This window comes from Peromyscus eremicus, chromosome 16_21 (assembly GCF_949786415.1).
Source record: "Peromyscus eremicus chromosome 16_21, PerEre_H2_v1, whole genome shotgun sequence".
Classification (NCBI taxonomy): domain Eukaryota; kingdom Metazoa; phylum Chordata; class Mammalia; order Rodentia; family Cricetidae; genus Peromyscus; species Peromyscus eremicus.
The window spans coordinates 5,650,808-5,670,108 of NC_081432.1; the positions used below are offsets into that span (position 1 = coordinate 5,650,808).

Here is a 19,301-nt window from a genome sequence, read left to right on the forward strand (position 1 = left end):
TGAACTGACACCAGGTAGTAATGACGGACCCACAGAGAGTGCCAGGACCTGAGAGCACATGGATATCACCTTGTTTTTCAAAACCAACTTCACACCAAACACCTAGTCAATGAAGCGGATGAGGGGTGACCCCCTCTCACAATCAGCCAGGTCCTTTGTCAGGTACTCAACCTGGGACATTCAACTGACCCTGTGTCCCAACGCCAGCAGGTGCCCGTTCACATCCCTAGAAGGGGCAGATCTGACCTCTGAAGTTCCAGTCACTGGGGCTGCCCAGGGGCACCAATGTCACAAAGCTGGGGTCTCCCATGTGAGCCACCTGTGCCCCCTCCATCCCACTGACAAGTTGGAGAGGAGCCGCAGGGCATCCATAACCTCCAGCCCTCACAGGAGGAAGGACCTGGGTGTCTGGCACCCACCACTGTCTTCGCGTCCCACTCATTCCCTGCCCAACAACACGCCAGGTCTAACGAGCCGTTCTGACAAGGTGTCCAGAGACTTCTAGGGCTGGCAACGCTCTTATTGCCGTGAGATATTGGCATAATTGGCCCTGGCATGATGCAGGGTTGGGGGGGGGGAAGCTGTGGTCTCAGAAGCAGCCAGGTTGGGTTGCTTGGCCACACAGCAATCTGTCACCCTGGACAGTCTCCCCACACCTCTGCTTCTTGTCAGTATACGGGGGTCACCCATTGGCTTCCCGGAGCAGGTGTGAGCCATTAGCCACCAGCTTCCACTAGAAACTGGAAGTGGCCCTGTTGGTCTTGTGCCCAGGTGCCTGTTCCACTCAGGGAGCTCCAGCAAGTCTACCTGGAGCCACTGCCCACTTCTCCCCATGCCACCCTCACCACCCTCCACTTGGCCTGCCTAGCAACACATCTACTTCCTGATGTACCCACTCCCCACCAGCCTAGGGACTGCTCAGCAACCAGAGGCTTGCTTGTAGAGGTTAATCCTAACTACCATTCAACAAGGTCTATCCCCCAATGCTGTGAGAACAATAAACCAAAACTCCTTCCTGTGGCCCCCAAAGCTACGGCTCATGGGCCCCCTCCTCTCTGATCTCAGCTACGCACCCCAACTGCTCGTACTATTCCAGCCACAGGGACTTCCCTGCACGTCTACACACAGAGCAAGGCCTTTTCTACCCCAGGGCCTTTGCACTCACTTTCCTGCTCCATGAATCTCTCTTCTCCATGGCCTCCCCTCCAGTCTCAGCATACATGTCACCTGCCTCACCACCTGAAGTGAAAGAGCTCACCTGCTGATGAGCTCATGCATGTTGTTTGCCTAATAAAAATGCACATGGGGGGCTGGAGAGATGGCTCAGAGGTTAAGAGCACTGGCTGCTTTTCCAGAGGTCTCGAGTTCAAGTCTTATCAACCACATGGAGGCTCACAGCCATCTGTAATGAGATCTGGTGCCCTCTTCTAGCGTGCAGGCGGAACACTGCATACATAATAAACAAATAAAATCTTTTTAAAAATGCTCATAGGATAGAACTGGAGGTTGCACGCCTCTAATTCTAGCACTTGGGAGGCAGAGGTGGGTAGATCTCTATGAATTTGAGGCCAACCTAGTCTACAGTGAGTCCCAGGCCAGCCAGGGCTACACAGTAAGACCCTGTCTCAAAGAACAAAACAAAACAAAACTGTGCATAGTTGGACACAGCGGTGCACACGTGTAAGCCAGGCACTGGAGAAGCTGAGGTGAGAAGGTGGAGCTGGCCAGGACTCCCAAGGCCAGCTGCAGGTACACACTGAGACTGTCTCACAAAACTAGCCCGGCATGGTGCTCCACGCTAAAGCGCTTGCTAGGGAACCGTCAGGCCCTAGGTTCCATCACCGGCATTGCTTGGGGGCACGGGCACCCCACACACACAAACACACTCTCTCTCTCCCCCTCCCTCCCTCCCTCCCTCATCTATTGTGAGTTTTATGAGTCTATTTTTTTTTTAATGACAGTTATCTGAGCCTGAGAAATGGTTCCATAGAGAAGAGGACCCGAGTTCATTTCGCAGCACCTTGATCGAGTGGTTTAAGAGCTTCTGTAACTCCAGCTCCAGGGGATGGGGTACCTCTGGCCTCCATGGACACATGTACTCCCAAGGGGCCTAGCACTGGCCTCGAGAGGTCCGACTCCTCACATTCTCCGGCAGGTGGACAGCCAGGATCAGGCTGCCCCCAAAGCCATGCTACTGTTCCACTGTGGGGACTGCATGGGTGGGCAGGAGGGAAACTGAGGGCAGAGGTGCCCAGTAAGGGCTTGGCAAGGGCTTGGTAAGGGCTTGGCAAGGGCGCACAGCTTGGTTTCTTGCCTGTCACACTAGGAGGAGGAGAGGTATTCAGGGGTTGGCATGACTCCTTGGCAAACTGAGTCCTTGTCCCCAGACCTGAGAATGAGGGGAGCCAGACCTCAAGAGGCCAACACTAGGTCCCTTGTAGCTTCAAGGACCCCAGGTAGTCCATGGAGCCATCTTGCAAGCCATGGTTGCCCATCCAGCAACAGAATCCCCATAGGTTCTGATGTGATGGAGACCCTCTTATGTCAAAAATGGCAGCAGTGAACGTGAGGTCCAGCTCTGGCCACTCCCAGGGATGGTTAAAGATTTGTGCAAGAAGAGCCGGGTGGCGGCGGCGCACGCCTTTAATCCCAGCACTCGGGAGGCAGAGCCAGGCGGATCTCTGTGAGTTCGAGGCCAGCCTGGGCTACAGAGTGAGATTCAGGACAGACACCAAAACTACACAGAGAAACCCTGTCTTCAAAAACAAAAACAAACAAACAAAAAAATTTTGCAAGAAAGACCCTTTGCTCCACGGTTTGTCTCCTGTCTTCGGATGCAGTTGCAACACTGATTGCAGAATTTTTTTTGCAGGTTCTGTGACAATGAAGCTTGCCATTTGGACGGCAACCAGGCAGAATGATGGTGGGGTTCTTCCTGGCAAAGTGGCTGACAACCAGCCCCGAGACAGCTTACCTCCAGACTCGCTTCATCTGAGAACACAAGTTATTTCAGGTCCAGGCTACTAGCAGTCAGGTCTGTTCCGTGTACAGACAGCCAACAGCTTCCTACGGAGCCTGTCAGCTCCCTGAGCTTTCCTCCTCCCTCCCCTCTGTTCTCAAAGGAGGGTCATCTCCCCTGCCTCCACCAGCCCAGCCGGGAGTCACTCCGACTCCCGGAATGTGAGCTGGGAGAGGAGGGTAGGAAGCCTCGGCCCTACAGTCCGGATACCATGGTAGGCTGGCTTCTACTGCAGAAGTCTCTGTGTTTAGCCTCTCCGAGCAAGCAAGGCCTTTCCCATGCCTGAGGGAGGACCTGTCTTACCTACAATGGCTGCTACTTGGGTCTCATCATGATCTCCACAGAGCCTGACCCCTTGACATCTTAGGGCACAGGCTGTGGATACTCATCTCCAAACCCTGCTGGCACTAACCTCAGGCACGTGCCTCCACCTTTCTGGGCCTTGATTTCCTAGGCAGACAAAAAGGAAACACTGCAATTTACTGCAGAGGATTGTCAGGGAGCTAAAAGGCCACCGTGGGGGGCCAGAGAGATGGCTCAGCAGCTTAAACACTTGTTCTGCATGCATGAGGACTGGAGCTGGGGTCCCTCAGAAACCCAGAGAAATGCCGGCTGGGAATGACAGCCGCAGTAATCCCATCCCCCAGAAGGTGAGACAGAGGATCTGGGTTTAACTGAGAGACTCTGCCTCAATGAATAAGGTGGACAAGCAATCAAGGATGACATCAACCCACAGACAGACAGACAGACAGACTGACAGACACACACACACACACACACACACACACACACACACAGGGGGCAGGGATGGAAAAGGAAAACAAAAGCCCCAGCAGCTGGGGCAGGCAGAAGTCTCCCGTTCCCCACACTGTGGAGTCCCTCCCCTTGATGTGGGCTGGCTGTGGGGCAGTGGCTCCCGGGACTGGGCTATAACACAGGAAGTAGTACACTTCTTGTGACTCCAGAGATCCATATCTCACTGTCACAGCCCTTGGGGGAGCCAGCCTTCCCCTAGCCTGGAGGAAGTCAGTTGCCTTACTGCAGAGGCAACTAGCTGGGACCACAGGAGTGGGCTGGGGGTCACTTTGGTCCTCACCAGCAAGACAATGAGCCTCAATTCTGCAAACAGCCTGGTCAAGGCCCATACCTCAGGGTGAAGTCCTAGCCCCAAGACACAGAGTTGGGAGGAGATAAAGTCATGTATGTGTTCAGGAAACTGTGGCCATTTATTCCATAGTAGCTGAAAACTAACGCTCCGTTCTTCTAAGACAGTGTGATCTGAGTCGCTAGCTTAGACGGCATCCGTTACTATAGACGTGGCAGATATGGGTCCGTCTAACAAGGATGCCAACTGCTCAGCTGGAGTGAGTGTCCAACCTGTGCCATGATTACCCTCCCTGGCTTTGTTGAATATCTGGGTGTGGCCAATGGTTAAACAGATCTCTTTTCCCTAATGCTGACTTATCGCTGCCACCATGCCCCCAGCCTCCCCACCCACTGCCATCTCCCGGAAATGCTCAGCGTGAACTCACACCTGTCCACAAGGCCCAGGACACAGCTCCAGAGCTGGGCTGTCTCTTTTCACAGGATGCCTTATGTTAGCTTGAACAGACAGCAGTAATCAACCTCTGGGGCAGAAGCCTAGCCACTCACCAGCCCCTACCAGCTGGTGGGGGAAGGCAAGCTGTGTGAGATCCCAAGTAGACATCCAGCTTGCCTGGTCTCAGGAGTCCTTGCATGCCTCTCCAATATGACCCTGCCCAAGCACAAAGGCTTCCTGTAATATGAAAATGTAAGCCGTTCTTTCCAACATAGAGCTGATGCAGCAAGCATAGGGCAGGGAAGCCAGCCTGATAGGGCCTCTGGAGGAAGAAGGGGTCACGGGACAGGCAAGTTTTGAATGGGTCTCCAGAATGGCTACGACTCCTGGTCAAGAGCAGTCCCAGGGGCTGGAGAGATGGCTCGGTGGTTAAGAGCACTGACTGCTCTTCCAGAGGTCCTGAGTTCAATTCCCAGCACCCACATGGTGGCTCACAACCATGTGTAATGAGATCTGGCACCCTCTTCTGTATACATAATAAATAAATAAATCTTTAAAAAAAAATAATAAAAAAAAAAGAGCGGTCCCAGACTGTCAGGAAGAGCGCCAGGCTCGACAGTGTTTATAGTCACATTTTATACTATGTCTGCTGGAATCTAGTTCCACAAACCATCTCTGCTCCAGGAATCACGACATCAAGCAATCTCTAGGGCTCCACACATCCCTGTAGATGTGTGGACCTCTGTTACTGTGTGATGTCAGCTAACTGATGACACCAGCCACTGTTCTCAGATTGGCCCATCAAATCCTTGTAATCGACAGGGATCACTATGCCCTTTTATAGAGGGGGAAACTGAGGCCAGACAGAAGAATCAGCTCCTCAGAGATCCCAGGAACAGAGCTGGATGTGCCTCGGTGGTAATATGCTTGTGTAATATCCGTTTGATCCTCAATCACAGGAAAAGCTGGGATTTGAACCTAGGGAGCTACGAGTCAAGCTCTACATAGACCAGGCTGGCCTGGAACTAGCCGAGATATCTGCCTCTGCCTCCTGGGTGCTGGGATTAAAGCCAAGCTCATACTCTTTGTTTTGGGCTTTGTTTGTTTGAGGCAAGGTCTCTCTGCGTAACGGACTGTTCTGGAACCGGCTCTGTAGACTAGGCTGGTCTTAAACTCACAGAGATACTACTGCCTCTGTCTTCGAGTGCTGGGATCAAAGGCATGAATCACCAGGCCTGGCCAAGTTCACATTCTTAACCAGTGCCCAGGTCAGGCACAGCATGTGTCTAGAACAGCCCCTAGGACAAGGCAGTTTCTGGGGCTGGATCAAGGGAGCCAGAGAACTCATCAGCCACCCTGAAACACTGCCCCCAGCTGCCCATCTGGAGGAAGTTGCCAGAAAGGGTCACTGAGATGCTCAGGGTAGGGTACCCCAAAATCTTCACTGGGGGGGTGTTCGAGTTAGTGCTGACCAGGCTGCAGAAGGGACTCTTTAACTGGTAAGCATGGAATAAAGGGTATGATGGCAATGTGGGCGCCTCAGGTCTCCGCCTCCCCTGAACCTGGACCACTGGCCCCAGCTAAAGCAGAGATGGATCTTACAGAGTCAAGGCCACCCAGACTGTTCTGCCACCTCCCCTCTGTTCCAAGTGGCTCTCTGTCCTCATCTCCCTCATTTCCATCTCAGGAGAGCAGAAGGAGAGCCTGGGCCAAGCCTTCTACAAAATGTGAATCATGTCCCTTCAGAGGGATGGACGCCAGGGCCCACCCAGAACCCAACTTCTAGGAACTCTCCTGAAGCAGGTACCTCTCATGCAGGGTATCTACATCATCCGGATGCTTCTAGAGAACGGAGAGGGGCCGAGAGTTTCTGTCTCGGGCCAATCCTCTCGGCCACTTGCTGAGTGTGGCAATGCCCCTCTGTGCCTACCCCATCATCCACCTGCAGTAGTGTCTGTACCCACTGTGTGTCCAAAGCACGCGAGTGACCTCTGCGAGCAAGGCTTCCCGGAGAGGAAGCAGACTTGACAGCTGGGAAAGTAGGGCTTAAAGTTTGCCCGAGTGGTACGCCAGGGATCCCTCACAAGATGTCTGACCGAGAGTCTCACTGCTATCACCCTTTCTCTCCACGGAGTGGAAGGACCCAGGGCCGGCCCATCACAGGAGCATCCCTGCAGCCCATGTTCACGCACAGGCTCCGCACTCCGGGTCCAGGGGATGTGGACGCCAGTGCTTGAGGCGGGCGTCTTTAGGGACAAGAGGACGACGTCCCTGGAAATGGGAAGCACGAAGCCTTTCCGGGTAGGGAACAGGCTGCTCCTCGGAGGCCCAGAGGTGGGAAGGCTCTGAGAGACAACTGAGGAGCCTGCGACAGGCATGATTGAAGGAGAGGAGGCAGGGCTGTGTGCAGGAGGAGGGTAAGCTTGCTGCTGCTGACAGCTGAGGAGGTGAGACCAGAGCTAATGGGCCATCAGGAGCCTCCCAGCAGAGTAACGGCAGATTCAGATGTCTCTGCGTGGGACTGAGGTGTGTGTGTGTGGGGGGGGGAGACACACATCGGAGAGTCACCACAGTAGGCCCCTTGGAGAGCCTGGCTGGGGACACCACCTCAGCAGCCCTCACCTCAAGTCCTCAGGAACAAGTTCTCCAGAATCCATCCTCTTCCATACCCCCAGGCCAGCATCTCAGGCCCTACCTACACTTCCTCAGTGTCTCAACTCAGTCACTCAGAGCTGAGGGGACATGGGGGTGGACAAAGTAATCCAACAGCGACCTGCAAGAAGCGGAGGTGAGTGATCCGGAACAAGGAAGGGTACGGCAGGGCTCTAGAAGTGCTGCGGGCTATTGCCAAGACCTCAAGGTGAGCTTTATCTGGACCACAGTGTTCCTCACAGACCTATCAAAGCAGTGCACCCAGGGTCAGCCACATGCCTGGCCACCCTTGGGGCAGCTAGTTAGGAGAACCTGGGAGGCCCAGTTCCTCAGAGAAGTCATTCCCACCCTGTATGGTATCACAGGGGGCTCCGGGGTGGCAGCCTACAAAACACACTCTTGCCTGGGGATCCTGACATCCCACCACCAGCCCTTCACTCCTTTGGTTTTAAGATTTTCCATCCGAGTTACTGGGTTTTAATGGCGCCACTCTAAGTTTGCCAGGGCTTCCCGCACTCTGAGAGTCCCAGCTGATCCTTCTTGCAAGAGAAGGCTTTCAAATCCTGGGTTCTGAGGGAGTGGAGGAGAGGGAGGAGGCTGGGGCACAGACCAGAAGGAGAGGAGAAGGGAGGTCACAGGAGGCACAGTGGGTCATGCCTAGGAGGGATGGCGCCAGTCACTCTCACATCTCCATTTGGGGAAGGGTAAATCAGAGAAAGCCAGAGCGAGACCCTGGGGCAGCTCCTCCCCTTCCCACTCGGGGTGTTGGGACCCCTGTTCCTGTGTTTTCCTGCTGTCCTGGAAGCAACAGCTCCGAACGCAAACTTTCTGGGAACCTGACCCCCGTCTGGCTGCCCATTCAGCTGTCGCCACCCGCCACTGGGCAGGGGGTCTCCGAAGACCAGCGGCAGCGGGGCGCCTGGGAGACCACGACACTAAAAAGCGGCTCGCTTAGCAAAGGATGGAAGCTCTAGAGACAGAGGGATTCCGCCCCGGGGCGGGGCAGGGGGACCCCAGCGGCAGGCGACTCACCTGCACGACACCGTGATCTCCACCTTGGTAGCCGGGATGCTGCCCGCCAAGGAGTCGAACTCGCTGAGCGACGCCATGTCCTCGGGCTGCTCCATCGCCCACCGTCCCCCCACCCCACCCCAAATTAGTCAATATTCCTGCGCGATTCACGCCTCCTCCGGAGAGAGGCTGGAGCCCTGGGCTGGGCAGCCAGGGGAGGAGAGGAACACGAAGAGGGGGCGTGGGAAGTGCGAGCGGGAAGGGGGCGGAGAGCGGGGGCCGCGGAGAAACGGGGCGCGGGAGCTGCAGCGGGGAGGCAAGAGCCGCGGCAAAGGAGCCGGGGCGCAGCGGAGAGGGGGGCCCGGAGGGGGCGTGGGGACTCGGCGGGCGCGCGGGGTGGGGGGGTGCGGCGGCTAGGATCGCGCCGCCTCGGGCTTGGGGCGCAGAGCCACGTCCTCTGCTAGGGCTCCGGCTCCGGGGCGCCCGGACTGCGGGAAAATCAAATGTGCCCGGAGTCGCCGCCGCCTCCCGCCAGCCGCGCGCGCTGCGTGCGGGGTCTGCGGGCGCCGGAGGGGCCGCCCGCAGGGGCCGGGGCGGGGCCGGGGCGGGGTCTGCGCGGAGCGAGTGTGGGAGCGGTGAGTGTGTGTGTGTGTGTGTGTGTGAGTGAGAGAGTGTGCGCGCGTGTGTGTGCACGCGCGTGGCGGGCGTGGGGACGCGGCTGTGGATGACGGGGACGGGGCTGGCGACAGCCAGAGCTGGTCCCAGGGCGCGCGCCGCCCTCTGCGCCAGTCCCCCACCCCACTTATCCAGGGTCTGCGTGCTGGGGGAGGGGGACTGCCCAAGGGGCACCTGTTTGGGCAGCATCTAGGCGGGGTTCGGGGAAGAGGGCTGTGCTGAGTGTGCGCGCCACCACGGGAGGGTCTAAAAGCCTAGAGCTGGCTTTCCATCTCCCCTTGGGGAGGTGGCAACGAGCCTGGTGCCAGAAGGGCCGGTCTGGTTTCCCACGCAGGTAGGGTGGGTCAGTGGACGCTTGCCCATCCACCTCTGGTGCCCGCCGACACTGGTCCTGGCCAGTCACCAGAACCTTTCTTTACCCAGCCCCTTCCTCCTCCTCCCATCGTGACCACAGGGGCTGAGCCAACCCCCGGGTCTGGAAGCTTCCTCCAGGAGACTGAGAGGATGGCCTCAGCAAACGGGCTTTGCAACCACCTCCCGGTTTACCGGGCTGAGAGCCCTGCACTGGGGAGCGAGGGGAGGTCAAAACATCTCCCAGGCGGTGTCTTCCCAGCCAGGCCTGGAGCCTCCTGCCCTACCAGGCCTGCCCTCTGGGCTCAGGGTTGCAGCGCCAAGCCGGCTCCTGGAGGTTGTATCCGTAGTTTCCTCTCCAGCAAATGCACCCGCCTCAGCCCCTCCTCAGCCTCCGTGTAAGCTTTACTGAGATGGAGCTTCAACTTCCTCGCCCACCACCCCATTGTCGCCGTCAGTGGTGGCCTTCTGGCAGCCAAGCATTCTGAACAGGTCCACCTGGGTGCTGTTTGAAATCAATTTTCAATACATCAGTCAGCCTGAGTTGAAGACAAACAGAACACCCGTCCCTGGACTTGCACAAGTGTTTTCTGTTTACCTAGAGCTCCAGATCAGCTGGACTCGGTTCTGTCACCTGGGGCAGGCAGCCAGGGATACTGGGATTCCCCGGGGAAGCCAGAAGAGGGGATGACTTTTGGGTTGTGTGCCTGGGGCCCTCCCTGCACAAATAACCACTCAGTCTCCACTTATTTCTTTTCTTTTCTTTTTTTATTGTTTTTCAATTTTCAATTGATTTCAAATTTAGAACAAAATCCAGTCTGAACCACAAGTGAGCTGCTAGTCAATATATGTCTGAAACTATTGTTCGATATGGTAATGAGATAGAATGAACAGCGGAACCTCGGGAGAAGTTCCCTCCCAGCCCAATGCTCTGGATGTGTTCTTAGAGTGAGTCCAGTTTCTAACACCATGTTAGGGGATGGCACAAAAGATAAAGATTTGAAATAACTTGCCAATATCTATGATTAGGAATTTATTTTAAAACACAATTCTAAATGATGGGGCAAAGATTAGGTTACCCTTTCACCACAGGCATGCTGTGGCATGGGACAAGGGCAGTGCAGCTCAACAGGTGATCTCTCTCTCTCTCTCTCTCTCTCTCTCTCTCTCTCTCTCTCTCTCTCTGAGGCCCTGTTTGGGGTGGCAGCCATAGGGAGGCAGGGAGGTTGTTCATCTGAAAGTCTGTTGATGACCCTGAAAAGTGACAGCATTTGGCGTGGTGACTTGGGTCTCCTCGCAGAGGTGTGTAGTCTGTAGTGTCCCATCCCCCCAGTGGTTACGCCTCTGTTGGCGCTCTTTGGCAAAACAGAACAAACTGTATCTGGTAACTTCTTTGTCAAGTTCTGCCTTAGGCTTGGATAAGAAGCAAAAAAACAAACAAAAGCAAAACCCCAACGAAACAAAACCAAAAAGCCTAGTGTGGTGGCGCACACCTTTAATCCCAGCACTGGGGAGGCAGAGGCAGGAGGATCTCTGTGAGTTCCAGGTCAGCCTGGTCTACAGAGTGAGTTCCAGGACAGACAGGGCTATGTAGACAGACTGTTTCAAAAATAACATGGGGCAAAAAGACATGGCATCTGTCCCTAAAGTCCCAGGCTAGTGAGGCTTCCGGACATGCAGACAGAACTGGGCGGCATTTAGGAAGTTGGCATAAAGGGCCAGGGATCAGGGGACAAGCAGGAGAACCTGCCGGGGAGGTGATGGTAAGTGAAGCCCTGGTGTGGGTGCTGGAATCCTCCCCGGGACAGACTGGGCAGAAGTGTTTGAGATGCCAGGAAAGCAAGGTGGCCCAGCACGAGGACTGGGTCCTAGGACTACTCAGACCTCAGTTGCCCAAGGAAGGCAATGTTTGTGTGGCTTCTGCCAGCTGTCAGCTCCAGAGGTCCTCACCTTCTGATGCTCCTAGCCTGACACACAGAGAGTCGGGGACTGCCCCAGGGCCAGGGAAGGTCTCAGCCTGAGCTGCAGACTCCAGCGGGTCCACATGAGCACAAATACACTGGACTTCACTTTTGCCCCAGCCGGCAGACTGAAGCTGAGCTGCATTCTTCGGGGAGACCTGTAGAGCCCAGGCCAGAGATCTGTGCCTGGCAACCATGATGTGTGTTTCTGGAGTAGAGGCTAAAGGTTGGTGGAGGTAGCTGAAGCCAGGCGGCCACAATGCTAGGTTCTGGCTGCCATGAGCCTGTCCAGAATGGGGCACCAATGGAGAGGTGCTCTGAAAGACACCTCTTTGGCCCATGGCCAACCAACCAGCGAGGCCCAGAACCTAAAACTTGATGATAAGTCTCAGGAGCATGGCTTCCAGCCTTTGCTCAAATGAATCACTCACTGATGGCTCATAGCAAACCCCTGGGTGTTGCCTTTGGATGTATTTGTTCTCTAGAAGGTATACTGTGGATCCCGGGCCACAGACAAGCCCTTTGATGACCTAACACGTGCTTCAGACTGGCTCTGTGGTCCTGGAACCCACTAGAAGCAACCTTGATCCTGGCCCGCCCGCCACGTAAGCACTGCCTTCCCTCTGATTAAGAACCATGAGCACGGAATGGGCCGTGCCCGGAAGACGTGGGATAATCAGCGTCAGCACTTTGCCATTGCCGTCCAAGACTGCAGACGGCCTTCATCTGACCTGCTTCGTGGTGTTAATGATGGCAGAGCAATTTTGAGAGGCAACTCGCAGCATCGATAAGGAGGGGAAAAGTGCTGGGGGCCGAGCTCCTTGCAGAAGAGGCAGCTGCTGCGGCCCTCCTCTCCCCTCCCCGAGAGAGCACTTTGAGTAAGTGCTGCCCTCGGATCTGCCCTGATACGGCCAGAGAAAACTGATGGAGAGTTGGATTGGCATGGGGATGTGCAAGGGGGCTGTAGTGGGGGGGGGGGGTTCCCCGCACTATACCTGAGAACAGTGTCTGCTGGGCCAACACAGCCTTGGGCCTGGCAGGTGTGGGCTGCACTGGACAAACACACACACACACACACACACACACACACACACACACACACACACACACACTTACCTGCTTATTTAGAAGTTCTTATGTAGCAAACATCCTGTACCGCTGCTATGCATGGCAGCCCCGGGGAGAAGGAGAGCCAGGAGGCAGGGGAATTTGAAACCACCGTAGAAAGGAGGCAAGATCAAGGTGCAGGATGTGATTCTATCCATTAATAGAAAGGCTAGAAGGGGCTTGAGTTGGCGACCATGTAGATTAAACCCCTTTGATGGCTGAAAAGCTTAGCGTGGGAGAGTGATGAGTTTCAAGATCATCCGAGTCTTCCCCAGTGAGAAACCCCACTAATAACAGTGAGGCTGGGTACCCGAGAGCAGAGGACCGACCTCAGATGGGCTAGGGCGAAGCCATGTATACTGGGGCAGAAGAGGCATGGAGAGTGTGAGACTCTCTGAGAAACGTCCACTGTCCCCCCAGGACCTCCCTCTCCATCCTGCTTCGTGCCACCAACACAAAGTGAAGCCTAGAAAGTTGCTGTGCCCAAGATTTCCTTCTCTTGGGACCAGTCCCCAGCCTGACCGCACCTCTGCCTTGCTCTCTCCCTCCTCCCTCCGCCGACCTCTCTCCAGGTGATGGACGCCTCTTGCTCTCACCATCCAGGTCCTAGAACCTTCGAACCTTCGGAAGCAGCGGGTGCACTCAACCCACACAGCCCGTGTCCCCCTGCTGCTCAAGACCCTCCCTGGTTATCTTCTCACTCTGGAACATTCCACGACCTCTCCAGCTGCATCTCCTCCACCACGTGAGTGACCACAGCCAGCCACACTGGCCTTCTTCCTGGCTGGGCCTTGGTACCTGCTACCTTCTTTCCCTTGCCTGGGAAAATGTTCCCAGTCCGCTTCCATGCCCGAGCCCTTCACAGAGACCTCCCGGAACACCCCCTGACATAGCTTGTCACTCACCCCTGCCTTCCTCTATCTTCCTTCACCTTGTCGGTTTTCCCACCAGGAAAAGCTTTACACAAACAAGGGCTGTTCTGTTCACCGTTGATGCCCAGCACCCGAGGACAGCGCAGTCACAAATAGATCACACACGTGGCAGGTGCTTGATCCACCGGATGAGTGGCTGAGAAGCCCACTCTTGCCCTTGGAAGCGCTGAGTCCTTCCTGAGGACCCCCGGAGTCTCTGCACCAGTGCCATCAGAGGACTCTCCGTCACTCGCATCATTAAACATTTATTCCGCGTGTGTCACGAATGCAGCTAGGGAACTGTGTGTCAACAATCTGGCTGACACTGCTGGGGTCTGGGGCCAGAGCCTCAGAGAAAGGAAGGGATTTGGATGTCTCCATCTTATTTACTGAGAACCCGCCATGAACACACAGAATCTCACATCTGCCACCCACTCAATCCTCACAAGTGGCGCCACTGTCGACGTCCCACTTAACAAATCTACTCTGCACCGCTTGCTGCACCCGACCATCCCCAGGGTGGAGGGCTGAGGCGGCCGCAGCAGGTAGGAGCTCAATGCAGGGCAGTTCAGACCCCCCTCTCTAGAGTTTCCCTCCTGAGGAAGCTGCAGACAGACGGACAGCATTGGCTGCATTTCCGCAGGTAAGGAACCGGAACCACTTCGGCTCACAGGGCTAAGAGGCGGGACAGGATGCAAGCCCGGGTAGGGTCTTCTAGGCTGAAACCCTGACCATGCAGACTTTCCTGATCCTCAGAGGAACACCCATCTCTGGGGCTCACGACATCCCAGCGTAGATAACCTGTCACCTCCCTTGATTTTCCTCCCTCACAAACTTAATCCAGCTTGGTGTGGTTAGTCACGGGACTGCAGACCTCGGTGCTGCAAAAGGTTTAAAAGATGACTCTGCAGATCTGGGAACTGAGGCCCTCTCCCAGCTGAGCTGCTTTCCCAGTCTAGGTCCAGGCTGGCCTTGACCTGACTGTGGACCCCCAGCTGGCTTGAACCCATTGGCCATCTTCCTGCCTCAACCTCATGAGTGCTGGGATTTTAGGTTTGGATCATTTTGCCTCCGCTCCTTCTAGGAAGGATGGTTGCCATAACTTCCATCTCGTTAACGCACAAACGTACCATTTCTGACCCCACAATGAGCTCCATGTCCTCAGCCCTGCCAACAGGCCCCACACCAGCTGGCTTGGATGCCCTGGCCTTCCCAGGTTTCTGACTCCCCCTCTTCCGGATTAGCCTGGACTCCAGGGTCTGACCCAGTGTGTCTCTCAGTAGACCTTTCTTTAGGCTCCAGCTTTGTGCGAGCGGGGGAGGGGAGAACCTTACCTTGATTCCACAGCCTGGCTTTGGCCCTCCCTCTTTTGTGGCTGGGTCTAAATGTCCGTCCTTCTCCTCCCTCCCAACTCCTTTGCAGTGCTGGTGTTGGAAGCTAGGGCCTTGCCCCTGCCAGCAAACACTCTGCCACTGAGCTACACCCCCAGCTCCCAATTCCCTTTGAAAACAGCCCCCTCCCCGGTGTGGCAGGCTGGCCGGCTTTGGGGCTAGCAGAACTCCCTGCTCCAGGTAAGACCATCGCCCCTTGTTTGAGCATCTTAAGAAATGGAAGACTGACTCCTCACATTTGTTCTCGAGCTCAAAAGCAAACTCAGCCCCTCCCTGTACGGCCAGCCTCCCACCAGCAAGCACGAAGGCTTCCTGACTGGCACACTCGAGCTGGGAGGAGCAGGGAGACACAGCCTCCTGGCCAGCTCCATTCCTGGAGCTCCTTCATCTCCCCTACCTGGCTCCAGAGACCCTGGTACTCCCTCCCCCAGACACCTAAAGATGGGTGTTGGGGGGGCGTCGCTACCCTGCAGCCCTGATGCTCTGTCAACCCTGCATCCTCGCCTCTCTCCCAGCTTGTCCTAGGGCAACCTGCGAAGCCACCAAGGATGAACCACCAAGGATGAAATACCCTTTTCCTTCCTTAAGCTCTAAATTGATTTTCATGCCAGGCCACTCATGTTTGCTCGCCTGGCTGCGGAGGTAACTGAAATGGGCACGAAATGCCATGAGCCTGGCTTTGTGTGCAAGCCGACGTCCCGGCGGCCCTGCCCTGGTGTGCCCGCTGGAGTCTTCCACCGCCTGCCGTTGATCTCCCTGAGTTTATTAGCTCTGCCTCACACCCCCAGCAGTTCATCAGGCACATTTGTTGGCCTGTCTCCTCCACCCCTGGCTAGGAACAGCTGCTCTGATGGAGGGCGTTCTCCGGTAATCCCATCAGCACCCTGGGAGGCTCAGGTGTCCGAGCAGCCGCCTCTGGCCTAGGGCAGGCTTCCCACCACCCTCTCGCCTCGCCTCGGATTGCTGGTCTTTAGGTTCCCCTGCTCAAAATTGGAGACACTGGGGTCAGAGGTCTAGTGGCATAGCTCTTCCCTACTAGGTTCTGGGCTCTAGATTCCATGCTGAGCACATGCAGGCACACACTCACTCACTGATAAAACACTCAGTGTGCCCCCATCTCCTCCGGTGTCTGCAGGAGATTCCAGTAAGAGGCTCTGCTGGGAGCTCTCTAGAGAAGCATGGACCACAGAAGCCCAGTGAGGTGGCTCAGTGGGGTAAAAGCATTTGCCACCAAGTCTGATGAGCGGAGTTCAATCCCCCTAACCTACAGTCATCCTCAGACATCCACACCCACACATGCACACAGTACAGAAATAAGCAAACACAAACAAATCAGTGTCAAATCACAGGTATTTATTAGGGGCTCGGCACAAGTGTGGGCCTCTCGCTTTGCAGATACTCTAAGGCTGGGAAGAACCTTCCCACAGCCAAACACTGACCAATTCTGGCTCAAAAAACTATGATTTTCTGAGCTACTGGGAGGAGGGGGCAAAGACAGCTATGTGAATGTCCAGGGTGACCGAGGACAAAGCAGCCCTGCTTCCCGAAAGGGAGACACAGAAGCAGTCCTCAGGACTGAGTGTGGCTGAAGACGACCGTCAACTCTGGATCCTCATTCCTCTGACGGCTTTTCTTACATGCCAACTCTGGGATGGCCTCTTTCCTTCAGTTAGTGAGGAGGTAGAGGTTCCTGGCCCCTCCCCCACGCCGCCTCTGCCTGTACTAAATACACAGGGCACAGCTCTAAATGGAGCCTAGCCAGATCCTCATAGAGAGGAAAATGATTTCCGTGAGCTGGGCAGAGTGGTGTGGCTATTACACTTATGACCCAATAAACACACCAATTAGGGTTACGTGGGCCCAGGGCCTCAGCAGGCCTGCTTTTGGGAAGGGGCTTGAGACGGTGGAGCAGGCAGGGTGATGTGTTATCTCGTCCCCTCCCCTCCCCCCACCTCCCACCCTCGAGAGGCTGGCTCTTTCCTGAACCTCATCTTCTCCCTCTACGTATCAAAGGTGAGACAACAGAAAGAGCTAAACTCACAGCTAGGAATCCCCAAGTCTGTTCCTAGCTAGTGGCTTTGGGCCCATTATTCCATCTGTTCACTCACTCTACCGGGCTTTACTTGGCTTTGGTCCTCAGTTTGCTCATCCAGAAATGGGTATAATAAGGGCAATCTCTGAGGTTGGTTTAGGTGTTAAAGACAGAAATACACAAGGTGAACCGTTTTCTCAAGTGAAATTATTTCCTGGCTGGGGTCAGTGAGGGGGTCCGGATTACTATGGAAAGAATGGCTTCACTGCACAAGGGAGGGCAGAACAACCGGGAGGAGCTGGATTTTCAGGATTTTCAGGACAGCCAAGCCCAGGCTCAATCCTCCTGCAACCCGGGACATGGGAGCTTCTGCCTAGACCAGCATCTCCAACCGGTGCAGCTCTCCTAGGCTCGCTCTGCTGGGCTCACATCTCCGTTCTAGCCTGTGGCAATCTGAGCAGTCTTTGGTTTTCCACATCCCGAGAGCAGCTGGCTTGGCTTAGTAAAACCATGAAAGGTGTTGGCAAGCCTCTTGAAGCTGCTGCGAGGCTAAACTGCATTCACAGTGGCCTCTAGTGGTAGACTCCCAAAATAGCATGCTAAATGCAAACTGGGCAGCTGGAGGAATCTTCTCAAGTTGACCTACATTCAGACTTGAAGCTCAAAAGGCCTAGTTCAAATCTTAGCCTGGTGAACAAGGAAACCAAATTCCAGATGTCATGTGATTCTCCAAGGTGACACAAAGATCTCACTCTCCTGGATCCACAGTTTGCCCTGTGGTTTCAGAGGTCTTTAAAACCAGTGATTATTATTTTAATGTGTTGAGTGTGTTTTCATGAGTTTATGTGCACAATGTGAGTGCAGGCGCCCATGGAGGCCAGAAGAGGGTGTTAGACACTCAAGGATTGAAGTTACAGGCTGTTGTGAATCGCCAGGTGGGTGCTGGGAGCTGAATCCTGGTCCTCTGCTACAGAAGCAAGTGCTCTCAACCACTGAGCCACCTCTCCTACCCAGATAGGAGTCTAATTTTCTTTTTCCCTGGAGACAGGGATCTCACTTCGTAGACCAGGCTAGTCTCAGGCCTACCACCAAAGGCAGGGATTCTGAATCACTAGTTTGGAAAAACAAACAGGAACCCAGTTTCTCCACGAGACCAAACCAGCCTTATCTCTCTTGCTTTCCATTTGCACTCTGTCCAGAGTGGCTGGGACGTCCTCTGTCCTGGCATTTCAATCACAGGAGCCTTTTCTATGGAATGTGGCTCTGAAGGCACAGAGCGCTTCTTGGCAGGAAGCACCCAGCTTGAACAGATGTGCTTTTGACTTCCTCCTCCACAGCCCTCGGTGCGGTGCCAGAGGGGCCACAGGGAGACTTCAGATTGGCTCCAAGATCTGGAGGTAGGAGCCATTTGCCATTTGTGGGAAAAGCTATTTTGACATATTCTGGAGACACAATCCAAAAATAAACCAAGCTGAGGACTTCCAGGGAGCTGAGTGGAAAAGGCTTTGCTGTCACGCCAGCCAGAGCCCGGGTCTGTGACTCCGGGAGCAGCTATTTCTGCCAATGAGCCCCCACCTTTTCCTGATGGAGAATATTTTATTTGATTCACTCAGCAATAACCTCAAAGCATTATACAGGTGCAGGGAAGACAGCATGGAATAAGAATGAGACCAGGCCTTGCTCTGAGGTCAGAGCAGGGAGGGGTGAGGCTGAGGGCAGGCTCCCAGCAGACCAGCATAGAGAAGCTGGGGGTGGGAGGGGGTGGGGTGCAGTGGTAAAGCACTTGCCCAGCAAGCAGGGGGTCTGGGGTTCTACCCTAGCACTGGAGTGGAATGAGCATGCGTTGTGCACGCATGCGCGCACACACGCACACACGGCTGAAGAGGTGTGGAGTGCCTCCCTCCAATGTCTATTATTAAAAGCTGCCTTTAGAAAGTGTCCCAGTACCAGATCCTGCTCTGAACCTGTCCTGCCACGAGCAGTAGTGTGACCCCATCGCCGAGGACTGCCATGAGTTCAAGGCCGGCCTCTGATCCCGACTTTTGGAAAGCAGAGGTAGGAGGATCAGTTTATCATTCCCAGCTACAGAGAGGGAAGGCCTGCCTGGGATACGTGCGAACCTGTCACAAACAACACGGTCCGTAAGACATGTTTCCAGGTCACTTCACAGCCGCACTAGGACCCCAGGGCCCCTCCCTTCGCAGCCACTTGCTCCACTGGTGTCCACAGAGCAGGGCACTGTCCCCGGTGTTCATCTCGGCAGCCAAAGCTGGGATGCAGCGCTGAACTCAGCCTGGGCTTCTTTTCTCTCCAGGCCACAAAAGGCAGAGGAGGTCCTCGAAAGCAGACCGTGGGGTCAAGGGCCTGCCTGCCCTACGCTGTTGCAAAAGCTCCCTCTTCGGGTTCACGTTAGAGCAAACATGACCTCAGACCTTGCTACTCTAGTGTGGCATCTGGACCAGCAGTCACCATCTCCAGGGGACTGAGTGCTAATGTCCTGAGCCTGAGCCCAGACTGCCACCTTGCGACATGCCAGGTCGCACACCTTACAGCATGGGTGCCTTCCTCTGGACATTTGTTCGAAGGCTTCTTCCACTGGCTTATTTACTCCCGACCTCAAAGCTTCTCTCCAACTCTAGACTCTTCCCACA

The 19,301-nt window shown here is 55.2% G+C and overlaps 1 protein-coding gene across 2 annotated transcripts in view; it reads right to left on the reverse strand.

The window, feature by feature from the left end:
* Positions 1 to 8,573, reverse strand: part of Cpne5 (copine 5) — an 84,346-nt gene extending 75,773 nt beyond the window's left edge. The window contains exon 1 of one of the 2 annotated variants that reach the window (XM_059281550.1): positions 8,244 to 8,573. In XM_059281550.1, coding sequence (XP_059137533.1) covers positions 8,244 to 8,338 — 95 coding nt within the window. In that variant the 5' untranslated portion in view covers positions 8,339 to 8,573. The remainder of the gene's footprint in view (positions 1 to 8,243) is intronic. The other variant, XM_059281549.1, reaches the window with a different exon arrangement.
* Between the last annotated feature and the right edge of the window lie 10,728 nt (positions 8,574 to 19,301).